This window comes from Engystomops pustulosus, chromosome 4, assembly GCF_040894005.1.
Source record: "Engystomops pustulosus chromosome 4, aEngPut4.maternal, whole genome shotgun sequence".
NCBI lineage: Eukaryota > Metazoa > Chordata > Amphibia > Anura > Leptodactylidae > Engystomops > Engystomops pustulosus.
Window position 1 is genome coordinate 132484075 of NC_092414.1, and position 20831 is coordinate 132504905.

The window sequence follows — 20831 nt, forward strand, 5'->3', positions numbered from 1 at the left end:
GTTAGTAATTGAGCACTCCTCCCCCTCAGTAGTAGAGCACTGGGCCCCCTTTAGTAATAGAGCACTGGGCCCCCCTCAGTAATAGAGCACAGGGCCCCCCTCAGTAATAGAGCACAGGCCCCCCCTCAGTAATAGAGCACAGAGCCCTCCCTTGTCTTAACCCTGCTGCCCAATGATTCTACTCCCTTGTCTAGCAATATCAGTTGATAAATCTATATATATCAGCATAACACCACCTTGTTTGCTGTGCCACAATATTGAATTTCCTGGCATATGGGCTATTTTATGTAAGGTCAAGCCATCTTATACCAAGGACAAGGCCCTTTTTAGATGCATGGTATTTCAGGTGACTTTTATTCTAGTATTCTGGTGTAGACAGAAGGCTCTCTACTTTGGGAGTGAGAAGTTGTGTAGTGCAACTTATAAAACCTATAAAAATCCACAATTACAATATTTAAAATGATTATTATATTAATATATTTAAATGAACCTTTTTACTAAAGTTGATTTGATTTAAAGTGCATGTCGTGTCCCAAGAACCCAAGACACCACTTTTTTGCCATTTTGCTGGACGTAAATAATTGAATAAAAAGTAATCAAAAGGTCGTACAGTCCCCATAATGATAACAATAAAAACGTCCTCACACCCCACAAAAAATGATACGTTACACAGCTCTGTAACACAAAATATGAAAAAGTTATTGGTGTCCAGCCTCCTATTAACCGTCATGGAATATGAAATGCTGGACAGTACAATTGGTTAAGCAGAAAACAAGCCCTCCTACAACTTTATAAACAGAAAAATACTTTTTAAAATATGGGGAGTAAAAAATGGAAATGGTCTGATCCTCAAATTTTATAATTCCATTTTGTGTCAACTGCATAGATCCAGAATTTAGAACACATACAATACCAGCATCAAGTTATATTGACAAATTCAGCAGCAGTACTGATCCCAGTACTAAATCAAGCAGTGTACATAGATATAGCACCAGAACTAATTTCAGTAGATAAGTACCGAAATAATGACCTGGCTCTCCAATACCGTAGAATTGTATTTTATTTTCAGTTAATTTAAGATGAGTGATGTTCAGGCAAATGGTGATCTTCTTCAGACACTGAATGCAGAAATAATGCAAATGAATGACATATAAGTACCTAATATGGTGGAATAAATGCTCCCCCTGTTATTATTACTTTTACAGGTCAGAGCGACTGGGAGTTTGTGGGGGGCACTCCCTTCCCTTTTCTGATCTTATCTTCATGACTCTTTGGGTATGTTTGATGCTTACAATAAAGATGTATGCATTGATTGGCCACCCACAGGGTATCAATGGAGGAGATCAGCACCACATGATGTCTCAGCAACATAGGAGAAGAAGGGGAACACAGGACAGAAATAAATAGCTTCTTGCTTTCCGATTTCTTCTCAACCTTTGTGCTGTGTCCCTTCCCCCCGCCTCTCTGTCCTGACAGCTACAGGAAGCAGAGCGTAGTTTTGGTAGAGGAGAGGAGTGACAGCAATGCTGGGGATAAAATAACACAGAACATTCTCCCTTCACTTTTGTGCCCCTCTAGTCTGTGCAGAGCTGCCACATCTGTGCTATACTAAAGAAGTGGAGAAGGTAGAAGGCTCGCAGTCCAACTTCTTCTTGGCTTGCAGAGCCGGCTGTAAATTTAACAACCCAACTGGGCAAGCTAGAGAGAGACGGTCAGATCCCACCCCTACAATGTTTCCCCGGAAATAAGTAGATCTCATTTTCAACTTCTCTAACATCCTTTTAACTCCAAACTATTGGAATCATTGGCCGCAATCTCTCATGTTTAGCAATTGCACTTTCCTACAATGACCCTTTCTTGTCGAGGTTTAGGGACATACAGTAGGTGTTCTCCTTAAGGAGACAATGCCAATTAAGGCCACCTTAAAGGCGTGTGGAGACTTAAAGCCATAATGCTCCACTAGGGAATTCTGGGAAGAATGCAAATAAGTTTTCCAAGGTGTTAAATGGAAAACAATACCTCCTTTTGCTACCTTGAAAGGCAGCCCCCTTAACATCAAGTATGACCTACAAGAAGTCTAAAAATATTATGTCGGATTATTCAAGGTAGCAAAAGGAGGTATTGTTTTCCATTTAACACTTTGGAAAATTTATTTGCATTCTTTGTCGAGGTTTACTAATACTTTTGTATGATGTTGGGGAGCTGCTGCAATGCCTGCCTCTAGGTCTTATTTTTAGGGGACGTCTTATATTTCTAAGCTTGAACAAAATTGTACTCGCGTGCTGTCCTATTTTAGGGGAAACAGGGTAGATATATCTCCCCCAGCATCTCCTGTAATCTTCTATTGACATAGTAGCTATGAAGTGTGAATGGGGAAGGGAGGGAGAGCAGAGCAGTCTTATACATGTGAGATACAAGCACACCAAAGATAAAATGTGACCAGAGTTAGGGGAAGTCTGAAGAGGTCACCATTAGGAAATATTGATTAATGAATCTATATGACAATAAGAACTTGGTGCAAAAAATGTACATTATATTTTACTGCAGCAGCCTAGAACCATATGTTATTACTACTTTTTCTTGCACAAAGATGTCAATAGCTTTGAAAATCTCTAAATTTAACACATCTTCTCAATACTGTCCAGTGTTTACTGACAATTTTATCACTAAACATTTCTATATTTATAGGGCTATTTACTTTCATGGATTACTCAATCAAACGTCAGTTTTTGGAGGATCGTGCAACTGTAATAGATGTGATTCCAGTTACATGGAATGTCAAAACACCTGGTCCTTATTACTGTGTCACATTAACAATGTCACGGATAAAAGACCTTGTTTTTGATTTTGAGTTTGAGTCTCCTTATTCCAGGTAAGTCTTTTTAAAACTTGCACTATTTAAGTACAAGGTTCCTAAAATTCCAACTATATACTGTGTTGTTTAGTATGTGCTTCAAAGGGAGTTTAAAGGGAAACTGTCACCAGATTTTCTCTAATAAACCTAATGACACAGCACTATGCTAACAACTGCCAACACTGTTTTTAGTTGAAAAAATGCATACTTTCTATCCCAAGAAAAAAAAAACTTTGTAAGGCTACCTGTCACCTGCTTGAAGTCACTAAGGGTGTGTAGTATTCAAGTGAGTCACTGTATGACTCAACCAATGTCTCCAGCATCTCCCTCATTTCTCCTTTCTTATCGCTGACATCTTCCTCTGCAGTGGTCTGCTGAAGGAGGGGTGATGAGGCACATGCTAGAGACATGGGTTGTGTCACACACTGCCTTGCATGAATAACACATGTCTCTTGTGACTCACTGCTCAGTTGAGCAGGGTGCCTGGTAGGCTTACAAAGTTCAATTTCTGGGGATAGGAACTATGGGGGAGATTTATCACTGCTTCTACACCAGTTTTCTGGTGTAGAAGCAGTGGATTAATCACAAATTCTTGCACAGTGCATAGAGGGGGTTGGTGGCCAGTGGAGGGAGCAGGCACGGGTGGGTTCTTTAGCAAAACCAGCAAAGTTCCATTTGAACTTTCTTACAGACCTTGCATACTGTAGTTTTTCTAGCTGGCATCGCCACCTGCCCGATACATTAAGAGGCTTAAGCCTATTGAGGTATCCAGTGCGAAGAGAGGGGCGTGGTCTTTATCATGTAATAAATCTACCCCTATGTTTTTTTAGCTACAAAGTGTGGACAATAGTTAGCATAGTGGTGCGGGGACCTTTTGTAAGGTTTTTTTTAGTGCAAATCTGGTGACAGGTACCATTTAAAAGTTTTGTTTGTTTTTGAGTTCTTTGGAAACTGATTTTCTATATTCTTTTTATTTTTGCATTTTTATGGCATTTTGGGTGGTATTTATTTCACAAGCTGTGTAAATAGAAATATGTAAATCATGTAAGTTTTGTTATTTAACTGAATGCTCCTGAATGTTTCTGTATTATAAAAGGATAAAAAAAGATACAATAAATAAATAATATGTGTTAGCATAGGTTGTATTTATGTAGAATTGTAACTTATAGACAATCTGACCACTGCATTTCGTGTCAAAATCTGTTTTTTTTTTCAGAGGAGACTACTCTGTTACAGATTTTCCAGAAAAGTAAGCTGAACTTTCATTTTCTATTTTTTTAGTACTGACCCATGGTGAATAATCTGGCAAAAACAGAGGTGTAAACAGGCTACATATGCAACATCCCCCACCTGGGGCCTGGAGTCAGCCGGGAGCCCAGAATACTGGAGTGGCTGGGGGATGCAGCCTAGGGCATGCTGATGTCACGGTGCTTTGTATGGGGACCGGAGGGCTGTCCTACAGCCTGGCAGGTCTCCAGCAGGTGGTGTGTGCAAGAAAATATGGAGGGAGAGGCTGAGGTACTGGTTCTCTCTGGGGAAACCCCTTAGTGTCTGTAGTATATGTCCCAGGGTAATGGATGGGCAGCCTGTGATGGTGATACAGCTGTATCCGGAGATCAGACGGAGGCAACGTTGTGCAAATAACTGCAGGCACACCGTCTCTGGTCACTCAGTGCGTTCTGGAAGGTGTGCTCTCTAGGAGAGCTGGGGCCTAAGAGCTTCTTACGTGGTGAGAGCATGTGCTCAGAAGAAAGGCTCGGGCCTAAGAGACCTTGCCCCTTCCTGTCCATGGGTTTTGTTAAGCCCTGGTCAGGTGGTGGCTCACTCTCCAATCACAAACAGTCGTCAGAGACCAAGCACACTGTAGGCTCAGGTAACATGGTAGCCATTTAGGACAAATGTGTTGGAAGTAATCTAGTTGAGGTACAGCAGGACTAAATTGATAGTGTATTCGGTTAACCATTAGAGGACTATTTCCATTACACAACAGAGCCAGATTAAATGGATTTGTTTAGATTGTATTTTATTACAGTTATTAGACTGGACAACTCCTGTACTGCACTTCTGAAATAATTGTATTTTTTCTCTTTAGAATTCTTAAATTGGACTTGTCTCTCAATGAATTGACTACATTGAAAGCTAAAGGCTTTTATCATCTTCGCAGCCTCTTAGATCTCAATGCCTCCTGTAACATTCTGCACAGGTGTGAACTTTTCTTTATCTCATGAATACACTGTACAATGAAACCTGACTGTGCTAAATACTGTGCATGGTCTATTTTGAAATAGGGTCCTTATGTGTTCAGTCAGGGAAATATGTCAAACCGCAAGCTTGCGGCCATACATATGTCCTCCATAGACAGCAATGGCCTCACGGAGTGATACTGTGCCACACACATGCGGCATCTTCCTGCTCCATACACTGGAAAAAGATAGGTCATGTCCTATCTTTCCCTGTGTTATGGCCCGTACGCCGTGGATCTCTATGGAGAAGGGAGGGGTCACCCGTCCTCCTCTCCATGGCCCTGGACGTATAATCGTATATATCATGCCTTTTGAAGTCAGTCTTCCAACGTGCAAAGCATAAAGAAAGTTGTAATTTCTGGTGCACAGCTTGAAAACTGTTACTTTATGGCCATTTGCCTCCAGTTTGGGAATCAAAAAAGTAGAGGTTGTATCTTTACACTACAACTGCCCTGTCTGGGGTGGATTCAACTTTTGGTGCAAGTGGAAATATGCCAAAGGAAATCCAAATGTGCCAAAAATCCAGCCTGTGAAATGTTAATTGGTCACTACTGGTTTCTGCTGCATTCTGTGACAATGCACACAGAACACAACCCATAGGAAAAAATTAATGGGAGCTGATCCTATTTCCTATCCTAAAGCAGTGACCTGTCATATATTTTCTATTATTTTTAATATTGTGATTATTTTGGGGAGGTCGGAATTCTGGTGCCAACAGTGCATATAATTAAAGCAAGTGCACAGAGCATGGGGGTTAACATACCAACTCCAATGTCTTTCGGTCCGCTAAGTTATTTGGGCATAATACACAGTACCATGCTTGGTGTAAAACACATTGGCCCACATTTATTATAAGTGAGGCAAACTGCACTACATCTAGTTTGCCTCACTAATGTGCAGCGTCCGCCACATTCATGAAGGCGCACCCATCAATCTGGCGCACCCTGCGGGCGCCCAGAGTGCGTTTTTTTCTGGTGCACTCAGTTTATGGGCCGTGCACGACATTTCTGTTGAACCTCTGACATTAATGTGGCCGCCAGTGTAAATCCGCACCGGAACGGCCCTTTAGGTGCAGGGTGTTGTGTTGCATGTACAATACCAGCGCAAACACTTCATAAATACACGTGTCACCAGCTTGCACATGTATTTATTTGCAATATACAACAGAATTCAGGCCTAGAGTGCTTCATAAATCTGGGCCATCATATAGACATACAAACTGTTAAACATGGTGGTGAATGGGTGCTGATATGGGCTATCACATAAAATACCAATAACCTACATATAAGTTTGTGGCTGTAACATATGAAAATGAGGATAATTCCAAGGGTTGTGAGGCAGTCCAAGTGTTCTTTTGCAGCTAGGGGACTTGAGCATCATGCAGCTATAGGGGGAGATTTAGAAAGGTTTGTATGCCAGTGTTCCCCAAGTGGACATGGATGGTCGTGCCTGACAGTTTAGTTGGCCAGAGTGGGGTGGTCCTGTCCCGTGCCCACGCATCCACTATACCCTACACCTGTTCTCAAGAAGGGAAGGGCCGGATGTAGAATTGCGCAGTAGCTGGATGTGATATAGCAGGAGACTGAGGCCTCCATACACTGGCACCGGAATATGCCAGTGATCCACGCAATAAAAATATTGGTAGAGTATAATCTATAATATTATACAGTAGAGTAAGCATTCATGTTCTCTTTTAGCGCTGTTATTGTATAACTGTTATTCTTTATTTTGTAGTCTTCCAGGTCTTGCCATGTTGTCTAATCTACAAGTTTTGGATCTAAGTTACAATGCAATTTCAGAAATAGAGCAATTTAAAGTGTGTACCCAACTTGTTCATTTGAATTTATCCCATAACAAAATCCAAAGTATTAAGGAGCTGCCATCACTTGTGAACCTCACACAATTGCATTTGAATTCCAATAAGGTAATTCTCAATTCTTAATCCAATGTATATATAATTTTATCAGCATACATATATTTTGGATACAGTAGACTACAATACAGGCAGTCCCCGGGTTACATACAAGATAGGGTCTGTAGGTTTGTTCTTAAGTTGAGTTTGTATGTAAGTCGGAACTGTATATTTTATCATTGTAATCCCAGCCAGAACTTTTTTGGTCTCTGTGACAATTGGATTTTAAAAATGTTGGGTTGTCATAAGAATCAATATTAACACTAAAGCTTCATTACATACACATTTGATAACTGTTACAGCTGTTTATTGTAGCCTAGGACTAAAGTACAATAAATTACCAATATCCAGGGGTCCGTTTGTAACTATGGGTCGTATGTAAGTCGAGTGTTCTTAAGTTGGGGGACCGCCTGTAATGCTACCAATAATTATGTATTCCTTTCTACATTGATATTATCCGAGAGGAAATATTTTGATTATATTTAGCTATTTAGCACTTTCCAGGAAAATTTCTAACGTGACCTTTCAAAAACAATGGGACATATTTACTAAGGGCCATGTGTCGGACGTTGCACTTCTTTTAGGTGCAAACGTCTTACACAGGTATTTAAAGGAAATCTAGCTTTTGTTTTGATGCATTGTGAACCAAAAATACTTTGAGAATGATGTAGTCACACTGATGTAGAAACATGTCTGGTTTAATACCTGAACTGAGTGGTTTTGCTAAAAAAAAAAATTATAAAATTCAGGATTTTGGAAAAGCTGGGTGCCGTACACTAACACATTACTTCCACATACACAGGAGCTGCCTGAATTGTCCAGACAGAGCTAAGTAACTTGAGCTGGATAACTCATAAACAGCAGCTGGGGGATAGTGCAGCGATTGATTACTTCTGCCTGTCCGGAACAACACATTGATGACATACTCTCGGCTTATGCTAGGCAGGACAAGGCAGTTGCAGTGCATAATTAGGGTAATAAGAGAGTGCCAGGAAAGCCACATGAGCTACATATCATCATTATCATAATTTTTATAATAGTTTTTTCAGCAAAACCACTCAGTTCATGGATTAAACAAGATATGTTTCTGCATCAGTGTAGCTAAAGCATTCTCAGGGTACTGTATGTTTGGTTCATAAAAGCAAATGGTAGGTTTCCTTTAAGAAGGGTCCTTGCCACATTTATGTTGCATGCAACCTTTTTGTTGCGCAGCTGCACCAGATTCAACATGCTAAGTCTAACAAAAATGTGTTGTACGCCCTATGTTAAAGTTGTACCAAAAAACAGTGGTGCACTCTGTTGGGGCAGTGCAGAGTGCAAGAGATTTATGCAGAATGTGCGCCAAAAATCCTGAATCTGCACTAGACACAGGTAAACTGCACAAATTCCACTTTGCACTGTTCTTAGTGAATCTTACAGCCACAAACATAAATGTAGGTTATTGATACTTTTTATGATAGAGCAACACAAAATACAGAAAATTAAGAAAATAATACATGCATTTGCAATTTTTTTTGCGTGTTGTATGCATATGTACTGCCTCCTGTATTCTGAATACACCTAAATAAAATGCAGTGTGTCCAATTGCATTTATAAGTCACCTCATTAGTATATAGAGTGCATCTGTATGTAATGTATTCTCAATATAACTACAGCTATAAAAATAGACCTACTTTGAACATCTCACTGAGATCTTAAATCCAACCATCATCAATTGTAGGGTTCGACGGGCCCAACGATGTACTGTTAAATTCACTGGAGTACCCAGGAACCTGCTGACTATGCCCCCGATCACAATGCCCCCAACCCCAATGTCCCTGACTTTGCCCCCATCTGGACAGATAGAGTTGAATAAAATGATGATGGAGAGAGCTGTCAGTTCTTGCACATCATTACTGTGCCTCTGCTGCTGCTTTGTGCTGTAGAGCTAGCAGGCACAATGTGATTGGGGCAGATTTACTTACCCGGTCCTGTCACGATCCAGCGGCGCGTTCTCTGTGAAGGATTCGGGTCTTCCGGCGATTCACTAAGGTAGTTCCCCCGATGTCCACCAGATGTTGCTGCTGCGCTGAATTCCGTCCGAGTTCACTGAAGTTCACCAAGCCAGGCCGGGTGCAGGTAAGCGCGTGTCAAGCGACACTTTTTTTTTTAAAAATACGGCGGTTTCTCCGAATCCGACGACCACGCTCCCCCATTTCAGTCGCGTGCGTGCTGGTGCTGATGCGCCACAATCCGATGGTGTGCGCCAAAATCCTGGGGCAATTTTGGGAAAATCGGCGCAAAACGGTAAAATTTCGGGTAACCCGACGTAAAAACGCAATTTGGGCCCTTAGTAAATGACCCCCATTGTGTCATTGAACCTGACAGCATCACAGTGCACATAGCAGGAGCAGAGGAGAGGACTACTGTGGTAGACCTGGGAGAGGTGAGTATATGTTTTTATTTTAGTTTCCCAGCAAAGAAAGGAGGAGTAGGAAAGAGGACCACACTATGAGGGGGAGATGAGGTGACCATAATGAGAGGGGGCCCTCAGGGGCGTAACTTAGAGAGGCTGGGCCCTATAGCAGATTTCTGCATGGGGCCACTGTCCCCTCAAAAAAATATATGCATATTTGTAAAATCGCACACATATATATACTCCAATACACAAAAAAAAGTTCTACACTAATATATACATGACAAACATGTATAAACTCTTACTCATACATATTTATTAGGGCTTTTGCAGGTTTTTAAAAGTTAAGCAGACAAAGGGTAAGAACGCCCCATGGCTACCTACTCCGCCGGCCATGCCACTCTACGCCCACATGGCATGGAGGTGGCATAGTCGCATAATAATCACAAATTCTTGTAGTGCTCAGAAAACTGGTGTAGAAGTAGTGATACATTTCCCCCATAGTATATAGACATTGGGGCACATGTATCATAGTTTCAGCTAGGCAAATTGTCAAATTTTAGCGACTTTTGACTTTTTTTGCACCATTTTTGCGACTTTTAACTCTGTTCTTTTTCAAGTATGCCTTGACTGCACCTTTGTGCAAATCTTTGGCGCAAATCTGCACCTGGTCCAGGGCAAGTGCAAAGGAAGTTTTTTTTCATGGACCCGATTTTAACATGTCAATTGAAATTATTTCACATGTTGTTTAACATTTTGCACAGTAACCTCTTTTGTCAAAATTCCTTAATTTTTGCTTTTTTTTTTATTGGTTACTTCTAAGGGTGAGGTCACACGTAGCGGTTTAATAGCGTTTTTAATGAATTTTGAAACTAATTACAACAGCTGAGGAGAGGTAATTTGCCTTATTTCATTACTGTTAACATTTGTGTTTACAAAACGTAATAAAAAAGGCCATGTTATGCATGTGTTAACATTGCGTTTACTATGCGTTTTGTAAATTCAAATGTTAGCAGTAATGTAATTAGGAAAATCACCTCTCTTCAGCTGTTGTAATAGGTTTCAAAATGCATTAAAAATCCCAAATTAACAGTAGTGTCCACATCTGTATATAACCCCCTCAAGTGGCTTGTGTCCATTATATAACCCCCTCATGTAACTTGTGTCCACTCCTGTATATAACCCCCTCATGTGAATTGTGTCCACTCCTGTATATAACCCCCTCATGTGAATTGTGTCCACTCCTGTATATAACCCCCTCACATGACTTGTGTCCATTCCTGCATATAACCCCCTCACGTGACTTGTGTCCATTCCTGCATATAACCCCCTCACGTGACTTGTGTCCACTTCTGTATATAACCCCTCACGTGACTTGTGTCCACTCCTGTGGACCTAGTCCGGATGGGAGCGGGAGCCAGGAGAGGTGGGTGCACGGGAGCGGGACCGGGGCAGCGGAGAGAGAGGCACGGGTGCACCCGCGATCCGTGGTATGGATCGTGGGGGTGCCCGTGACAGTACCCCCCCCCCTTCGGCCTCCCCCTCTTCATCTTGGTCCCAAGAAACCTCTGGAGGAGAGTCCGATCAAGAATATTCTCTTCAGGCTCCCAGGATCTCTCCTCAGGCCCCAACCCCTTCCAGTCTACAAGGAAGAACCGCTTACCCCTCACGAACTTCATGTCCAGAACCTCCTTGACTTCATATACATCTGGAGAATCAGCTTCAGGGGCAGGAGGAGGGAATTGCTGGGTGAAGCGGTTCAAGAGGTCTGGCTTCAGGAGGGACACATGGAAGGAGTTCGGGATGCGCATTGATGGAGGAAGGCAGAGCTTGTAGGCCACTTGATTGATGCGCTTGATTACCTGAAAGGGACCAAGGAACCGGGGCCCAAGTTTGTAGCTGGGTATCTTGAGCCGGACGTATCTGGATGATAGCCATATTTTGTCACAATGAGAGAAGACAGGAGGAGCTTGACGTCTCTTATCAGCCTGGATCTTGGTACGGTCTGTAGCTCGTAGAAGGGACTGGCGGGTCTGGTCCCAAATAGCCTTGAGATCCTGCACCAGATCCTCCACCGCAGGGACAACAGAGGGAGTAGACAGCCGGAGAGGAGGGCGAGGAATACGTCCATAGACCACAAAGAACGGAGCCGAACCAGTAAATCCCGAGTCCAGTGAATTGTAAGAGAACTCAGCCCAAGGTAGAAGATCAGCCCAATTGTCTTGACGGGCTGAGACGAAGTGGCGCAGGTAGCAACCCAAAGTCTGGTTCACCCTTTCTACTTGACCATTCGACTGAGGGTGGTAAGCAGAGGAAAAGTCAAGGATGACCTGCAGCTGGTTACATAAGGAACGCCAGAACTTTGACACAAACTGGACTCCTCGATCGGACACAATGTGAAGCGGAAGGCCATGCAGCCGAAAGATATGTTTGAAGAACAAACTGGCAAGCTGTGGTGAAGACGGAAGACCTGGAAGGGAAACAAAATGGGACATTTTGGAAAACCGGTCCGTCACCACCCAGATGACAGTATTGCCCGAGGAGACAGGCAGATCAGTAACAAAGTCCATTACCACGTGAGACCACGGGCAACTGGGTATCGGCAACGGGAGTAACAGTCCATCCGGTTTGAGACGAGAGGCTTTATTGCAGGCACAGGAGGAGCAGGATCCCACAAACTCCCGAACATCTTTGACCAGGTCTGGCCACCAGTAGTAGTGGGAGATGAGGGCCACGGAGCGTTGCACCCCAGGGTGCCCAGCCAGACGAGAAGAATGTCCCTAAGACAGAATCCTCTTCCGGAGAGCAGGTCTAACATATGTCTTGCCAGGAGGTAGCTGCCGAGGGTCCACCGGAGCTGCAACAACAAGCTGGTCAGGAGAAATTATGTGCCAAGGAACTGGTTCATCTCCAACAACATCCGAAGAACGGGACAGAGCATCAGCCTTGACATTCTTGTCTGCCGGACGAAAATGAATCAGCAAGTCAAAACGGGAGAAGAACAATGACCACCGGACTTGCCTGGGATTCAGGCGCTGGGCTGTCTGGAGGTACAGTAGATTTTTGTGGTCAGTGTACACACAAACGGGATGGAGAGCTCCCTCCAGAAGATACCGCCATTCCTCAAGAGCAAGTTTAATGGCTAACAGTTCTCTGTCTCCAATAGAATAATTTCTCTCAGCTGGGGAAAAAGTCTTGGAAAAGAAACCGCAAGTCAAAGTTCGGCCCTTGGGCCCTTTCTGAGTGAGCACCGCTCCAGCTCCTACGGAGGATGCGTCCACCTCCAGAAGAAAGGGTTTGTTCGTATCTGGCCTAGTGAGCACGGGAGCCGAGGCAAAAGCGGACTTCAACTTGGAGAAGGCCATTTCAGCAGCCGGGGACTAGGCACGTGGATTGGCACCCTTCTTGGTGAGCGCCACAATGGGAGACACCAGAGACACCAGGAGAAATGGGGAATAAACTGCCGGTAATAGCTCGCAAACCCCAGGAATCTCTGTATGGCTCGGAGACCCTCTGGACGTGGCCACTGAAGAACTGCAGACAACTTCGCGGGGTCCATCTGGAGGCCTCTATCGGAAATTGTGTAACCGAGGAAAGGAAGGCAGTGCTGGTGAAACAGGCATTTCTCTATCTTGGCGTAGAGGTGATTGGCCCGAAGTCGATCAAGAACTTGTTGTACGTGTGCCTGGTGGGACTCAAGGTCTGGAGAGTAGACTAAGATGTCATCTAAGTAGACCACGACACATGTATAAAGAAGGTCCCGAAAAATATAGTTCACAAACTCCTGAAAAACAGCAGGGGCATTACACAATCCAAAGGGCATTACTAGATACTCAAAGATTGTAAGCACCATGGAGGTCCAGCTTGGAGAACACCTTGGAACCATGCAGGCAATCAAAGAGTTCTATAATCAACGGCAGGGGGTAACGTTTTTTTACAGTGATCTTATTCAGCCCACGATAGTCTATACAGGGACGTAGGGAGCCAGAACCAGAACCGAGCAATATGGGAATGTTCAATCTTGGAGAAGCCTCTCTCTCACCTAGGGACGACTCCCCTATAAAACCAAGGTGAGAACGTCCTCCCCGTCGCTGGGGACGAATAGGACACGTCTTGAGAAGATGTCCAGGAGAGGCAGAATATAGGCAGAGGTTCTCCAGCCGATGCCGGGAACATTCTTGCGGGGAGAGCCGGGATCTATCCTCTCGCCTGGGTTCCTCAGCAGCAGGGAGAACCGGAAGCTGGGCTGGTCTTTGAAAAACCGGGGCCAATCGAAATGGGCGTTGGGCCCGAGGTTGGGCATGTTCCAAACGTTATTCCTCGGAACGTTCCGAAAAACGAATGTCTATCCGAGTGGCCAGAGAGATGAGACCACTCAGTGTAGATGGCAAGTCCCGGGCAGACAGAGCGTCCTTAATGTGACCAGAAAGTCCCTTTTTAAAAGATGCCATCAAAGCTGCTTCATTCCAAGATAATTCAGAAGCCAGGGTGCGACAACGGACAGCATAGTCACCCACAGAAGCATCTCCTTGCGTAAGATTCAGCATTGCCGTCTCTGCTGATGATGCACGGGCTGGTTCCTCAAAGACTGACCGGAATTCCGTGAGGAAGGAAGAGATGTCAGTCGTAATGGGGTCCTTCTTGTCCCAGAGGGGTGTCACCCATACCAGGGCCTTCCCAGACAGAAGACTGATAATAAATGCCACCTTGGACCGCTCAGAGAAGAACTGCAACGGCATAAATTCAATATGCAGGGTGCACTGGGTGATGAAGCCTCTGCACAGTTCGGGATCCCCGTCATATTTAGACGGTAAGGAAAGTCGCAACCTGGGTTCAGCAGACAGAAGGAGCTGATGATGCCTGCTGTGGCGGATGCGGCTGAGAAGTCCAGAGATGTCGCAGCATGGCAGTGATCTGGTCGAGCAGCTGACCTTGCACGTTGATCCGCTGGGACTGTCGAGCCAGAAGCGTGGTGATATCAGCCAACTCAGGGAGTGGAACCTCAACGGGATCCATTGCCGGATCTTACTGTCAGGATCAGTGGATCCTCTGGACCACTGCGGGAGGTGGAACTAGCCAACACCTGGGACCAGAGCCTAGCGGCGCCTGGTATTCACCAGAGCCCGCCGCAAAGCGGGTTGGACTTGCTGCGGCAGGATACCACCAGGACGTTCCCAAGTGTGACTAGCCCGCGGTGGCAGCCGAGGTCGAGGTACCTTAGTGGATGACGATCACGTAGTCAGGTCCAGGCACAGGGTCAGGGCAGGCGGCAGAGATGCAACGTCAAGTCCAAGTCCGGGTTCATCAACAAGAGGTCCAGGCAGGTGGGAACGGGAACACAGGCACACGGAACACAGCAACACGGAGGAACTTAGGTAACACGGCAACACAGGACTCAGGAGCGGGGACACAGGAACGCCGGAATACACAGGAACGCAGGAATACACAGGAACGCAGGAATACACAGGAATACTCGCTTGGAAGCTTTCTCTAGGGCTATGAGGCACAAAGATCCGGCAGGGAATGATGGGAGACATAGAGTTAAATACCAAACAGGAAATGACCAGCGCCAATCACCTGCGCGCTGGCCCTTTAAACCTGGAGACACTGCTGCGTGCGCGCCCGGGACCTAGTCCGAACGGGAGCGGGAGCCAGGAGAGGTGAGTGCACGTGAGTGGGACTGGGGCAGCGGAGAGAGAGGCATGGGTGCACTCGCGATCCGTGGTATGGATCGCGGGGGTGCCCGTGACACATGGCTTGTGTCCACTCCTGTATATAACCCCCTCACGTGACTTGTGTCCACTCCTGTATATAACCCCCTCACATGGATTGTGTCCACTCCTGTATATAACCCCCTCACCTGTCTTGTGTCCACTCCTGCATGTAACCCCCACACATGACTTGTGTCCATGTAGATTTGAGACATTTGCAACAAAAAGTCTCAAAAAGAAGCCAAAATGTGCACCTGCCAGGATAGGCAAAACTGAACAAGTATCACAAGTAAAAAGACAGGATCATACATAAGGCGCAAAAAAGAGCCACCAAATGTCTCTAAAATTCACCTCAGAGAGACAAAACTATGATACATGTGGCCCATAGTGTATACTTAAAGTTTTTTTGTATAATGTCCCTTTGAGCTTTTAAGTGAACCAAAAACCCTTTAAACACCTTATTGTGTATGTATGTAAGCAAGACATTGACATGTCATTCATATGAGATAATGACATTGGTATTTCTCAGTTTTCCTTTCCCTATGGCTAGGAATTAGTTTAAACTTGCATTTTCTTAACTATATTATAATAACATAACGTTATTGTCTTACTTCATTCTACATATACTTGCTGGCTGTCATTTAAAATTGAAGGGAATAAAAGAATGAAGCTAACTGCTTTTACAATTGTATACATTTAGCTGTACACAGGTCTGGTCATGGTCCTGGTTGCCTCTATTATTTGATTAAAAATTTTTGAGGTAAAAGTCTTAAATTCACACTTGGGATATGGGACTTTTTAGGTGCAAAAGCGGTCAACAAGCCAAAAAATAGTGATAAATACCCCCCATGGTATTTAGAAGGTCATGCATGTAGAAAATGGACACCTTCATAATGTTGTTCTGCTATTGTATACCCAATGTTGCTATGTGCCACTGCTACCAGTTAGTTCAGTTCTTACTAGCTAGTAGTTCAAGCTCTATTTTGTGTCTTTTACACATACATTATGGTTTTAAATATTCGTTTGGATCGTGTGCCAGATTTTGGGTATTAATACCATTTCTGTAACATGTGTCCATGACTGTTTATCTATTCACTTTAATGAAAGTCATGTAGAAATTTGGTTTAAGCGTGACCTTTTTTCATTTACAGAAGGTGAGTTGTACACCTTTGTATCATCCTTGTTTGTACTTTGCTGGAAGTGCAGAGGTTAATTAGATAAGTGCTTTTCTTAGTTATTCTGTTAGGTATATTCATTGTCTTTTAAGTTTCTCTAAACTAGAGACTTCAGTCACCCATTCGAAAAGTATGACAAATATTTTGAAAGCACAGTTATTGAAATGGCAAGTTGGGACAGATTCTGAGATTAAGGTTAATTTCTGTAAACCTCATGAATTTTACTATTGTAGTAAATCTGAACTTTTACAAAGCTAATATCTTCCATTTTTTAAATAAGCATAGATTGTAAGTATAAGGTTGAAAAGGGAACACTGCCACTTATCTGTCCTTACTATGTGTTATGGAGGTGCTGATGGAGATAATAACCCCTGATATCATGGGGAAAAGGTTTGGTACTTGAAAAAAAGAACAATTTCACAATTTAAAGATAGCTTTAAGAATTTGACTTGATAAATTGTTATTTTGAGGGTATTTATTAACAAGAAAAGATTACCAAAACTGAAAATTGGGCAAAGAAAAAAGGGGTCTTAAGAGCAGATGCCCTTATTGAGAGATTTCACTGTTTATATAACTATATTTTCATATATATTTACATTTGTGTTTGTCATTAGTTATTTTCTCTTGATGGAATTCAGAATCTACCTAAACTTTATGAACTATTTGTTCAACACAACAAGATTTCCAGCCTTCTTCCTCTTGCTTCTTCATTCACACTGAATGTCCTGGATGTCTCCAATAACAATATCAGTTCATTGTCAGAAACTGTGCATGTATTGCATGGACTGCAGCGTCTCAGTGAAGTAAAATTAAGTGTAAGTGTTTCTTAATGTTTCATGGTTATCATATGTATTTGGCAACATAATATAATGTCATGGTATGCCACCGGGCAATATACTTTTGTTGTATATAGATACAGATATTTCAGAAACTAACAGGAAAATGATATACCTGATAAAATATTGGGCCTATAATTTAGGGTTTTTTTTAATGTGTTATTTGACTATTTTTTTTATTCCTGTTTCTAAAGATGCCAGTTACTAAGGCTAATTGTAAGTGAGAACAAAAATGGCATATGGGTCCTATACTTACTGATCACAGTGTAAACTTTGACAGTCTAAATAAATGAATTACACTTAGGCTGTATGGTACATCTGGCAAAAGACTGCCTTTCTTAACTTTGCACCACCTTTTAGTTTTAGCACATTATTAAATCTGTCTCCAATATCTTTAATCAAATATGTTAGTTTTTAAGTCAATAAAATGCACTGTAAAGTAAAAGGAAAGTTATTTTTCTTCATTTCATTGCATTGCTGTGTAGTTGCTTTCTACTAAGGAAATAAACTATATGTTATTTTGAAATAATTTTAACTTGTATCCTAACAGGGAAATCCATTGGCTCAAAGTAATAGATGCATCATATCACTTAAGGAACACACGTGTATACGCATCTTGGACAATTCTATTCTGAAATACCCGCCTAAAGCTGAGCAGTTACCAGGATTCCAATCAATTCTCAGAGAATCACTGTCCAATATGTACAAAGAAGGATACACAAGGGAAAGAATGAAGGATGCAGTTAAGAAAACTCTACTCGAGAGACTTAAGAAGAAAAAAGATACATTAGAAAGTAGTATCCATCATTTCCACAGAGAGATTATGTGAGAATTCAACACTTTTAACAGAAGTTTATTACTTGTATTCAGGGGCTTAACTACAGGGGTAGCAGCAGTTAAGGGGCCCACAGAGTCAGAGGGCCCCAGCATCTGAGGTACTGGGTGTGTATATGCATTATGTCTATTTATGTTTTTGTATGTATGTGTATATGTGATGTGTATATTTTCTATGTGTGTGCATACATGATGTGTTTAAGCTGTATGGCTGTGTATATAAAACTATAAAACGCATAAGGTGGCACCGTAATTTAATTGAACCCGCTGAGATTGTGCCTTGAAATGACCATGTGTCCCTCGGTCTAAAGCTTAGCAAAAATAATAATTTGTAATCAGGGACCATTAGTCAATTCACAACAGACATCTATATTTATTGTATGTAAACATCAGTAGCCTATAGAAGCATAATAACACATTAAAACATAATAAAAAACTGCCAACATCTCATTGTCTAATGTGCATGTAACCAAATAAAATTCTGAACTACACCAGCTGAAAGTTACAACTGGACCTCTACAAATGTGTACAGCTTGCATCTGAAGTTATCACCTGAATCCAGATGTCAAAGTTACGGCTTTTTTAAAGAGTTGCAAAAAAAGTCTCAAATTTTTGAGCAAATCTACGGCTGCCCCTGACCAGGTGTAGAAATTAGCTTGGAATTGATTGCGACTTTTTGCGACTCGTGTTTTAAAAAAGCGCAAATTCACTAAAGACCAAACACCTCATGTATCAATAAGGAAAAATTGCTAAGATACATCTGACCAGCAGAAAGCCAAGAAAAGTCCCCAAAACAGATGGACAACCCCAAACTTATCATACATGTGCCCAAATGTTGGCAAAATATGGCTAATATGAGGGATATAATAAAGATACATTTGCCAGTTCTTTTCAACCAGGTCAAGATGCAAAAATAATGTGCTCACAGTATTCTCATAAAAGTGCCTGAGCCTTCCTCTTTGTGGATCCCCTGTCAATCCTGGTGTCTCGGGTCAGCTGGTATTGGCGTCTTAATCTGCTGACCAGCAATGTGGTGGTAGTATACCATGGCACTACTGTAAGTCCCAATAAAAACACTGATATCACAGTGAGTAAATATAAACATTTCTTATCTTCCTCGGTTTAGACTTCCTTTATGAAGGACGAGTACCAAGAATCTGCTATATATGTTTCAGAGCTACTAGCTAATTTCTCAGTAACCTGTGAGGCATCTGAACCTGGTCTGAATTTTTTTTATAGGATTATAGTTTAGATTCGTCCAAAGCCCTTGTCTGGATTAAAGGATCCGTAAATTATATGTCCCTCATGCATAATAAGCTCTACCAGAGAGAGCCTGAATGTTTACCATAAAACCACCTATATTAAAAAAAATACATCTTATTATTTTATAAATCAGTATGTACATTTGATATTTTGTTGCTTATATTTCAAAAATATTGGGTATCATTATCACAACCCAAATAATAGACATATAGTAAAGCATTTACTTGGCACATCCTATAGATCAATTCCTAAAATATATAGATGAATATGAATATACTTCTATGTCTCTATATACAGATCTACGTGAAAATTCCCTATTAAGCCACATAGATGTACTGATGTAGATATACAATAAAGGACCTATACATATATATCTTCAAATGATGGCATAATGGTGAAGGAAAGATATAATGACAACAATGCTAGTTTATTGCTTGCACTTGAGATTATTTAGCTCAATCTGCCACCTTGACGCCAGTGGGTCGTGAAGGGGCGTGGGGTGGCTGTGTTTATTTCTATGGCAGGCAGGGCCTGGCGTAGAATAAGCGCTGCGCAGCATCCTGCCCGATACATCAAGAGGCTGGAGCCAGTGTATGATAAATACCCCCCATTGTTGTTATTCTTATGAATGAACTTAGACTTGCCTCTACAGAATAACAATATATGAATGTAATTAAAAAATGTAAATTTTATCAATGTCTGTGTATATGATGCATGGGTGTATATGGTACTGTATGTATGTGTATATATGCTGTATGTATGTATGGTGTGTGATTGAAATCTGCTTTTTTTATTGCCAGTAATACAAGCAGTGGCATTACTAGGAGAGGCATCCTAGTTACGCTACTACACATCAGGTATCGTGACGTCCAAAAATGCCCAATCTATCAAAATATAACAATGGTTTTTCACTGTGTTTAACCCTGTAACTGAATTTAGTGCCCAAAGTAAAAAATGGCACTTTTTTGCCATTTTGAAAAATATAAAAATTCTATAAAAAGTGATTAGAAGTTTGTACAGCCCTAAAAATGCTAGCATTGAAAACCTCATCAGAAGTAACAAAAAATGACACCACCCACAGCTCTCTACACCAAAGTATCAAAGTATGAAACAGTTATTAGTGCCAGAAGATGGCAAACACTGAAAAAAAAAATTTGTACAGGAGGTTTTAATTTATGTAAATGTATAAAAATTTGGTATCCCCATAATCGCAACGACCCAAAGAATAAAGTAGACATGTCATTTGTGGTGCACAGTGAAAGACATAAAATCCAAGCCCACAAGAAAATGGCGCAATTGCTTTTTTTCACCAATTTCACTGCATTTGGAGTTCTTTTCCCGCTTCCCAGTACACGGCATGGAAGAATAAATACAATCACTATGAAGTGCAGTTTGTTACGCAGAAAACAAGCTGCCACACAGCTCTTTATGTGTAAAAAAAAGTTGTAGATTATAGCTTGTGGGGAGTGAAAAATAGAAATGAAAAAACAAAAAGGGCCAGGTCCTTAAAGGGTTAACTAACAGACGATATCTGTCCCCCTTGATATTTTTGCTAATTTATTAAACAAAAAAAAGTGAATTATCACATGGTCAAAAAAAATCTAAATT

At 42.0% G+C, this 20831-nt stretch overlaps 1 protein-coding gene across 3 annotated transcripts in view; it reads left to right on the plus strand.

The window, feature by feature from the left end:
* LOC140127150 (uncharacterized) overlaps positions 1-20831 on the plus strand; it is a 60286-nt gene that overhangs the window by 3533 nt on the left and 35922 nt on the right. Inside the window, exons 2-8 of one of the 3 annotated variants that reach the window (XM_072147493.1) lie at positions 1206-1275; positions 2689-2872; positions 4071-4103; positions 4947-5057; positions 6832-7021; positions 16971-17105; positions 17677-17951. In XM_072147493.1, coding sequence (XP_072003594.1) covers positions 2703-2872; positions 4071-4103; positions 4947-5057; positions 6832-7021; positions 16971-17105; positions 17677-17951 — 914 coding nt within the window. In that variant the 5' untranslated portion in view covers positions 1206-1275; positions 2689-2702. Of the gene's footprint in view, positions 1-1205; positions 1276-2688; positions 2873-4070; positions 4104-4946; positions 5058-6831; positions 7022-16904; positions 17106-17676; positions 17952-20831 lie in introns of all 3 variants that reach the window. The other 2 variants (XM_072147491.1, XM_072147492.1) reach the window with 2 other exon arrangements.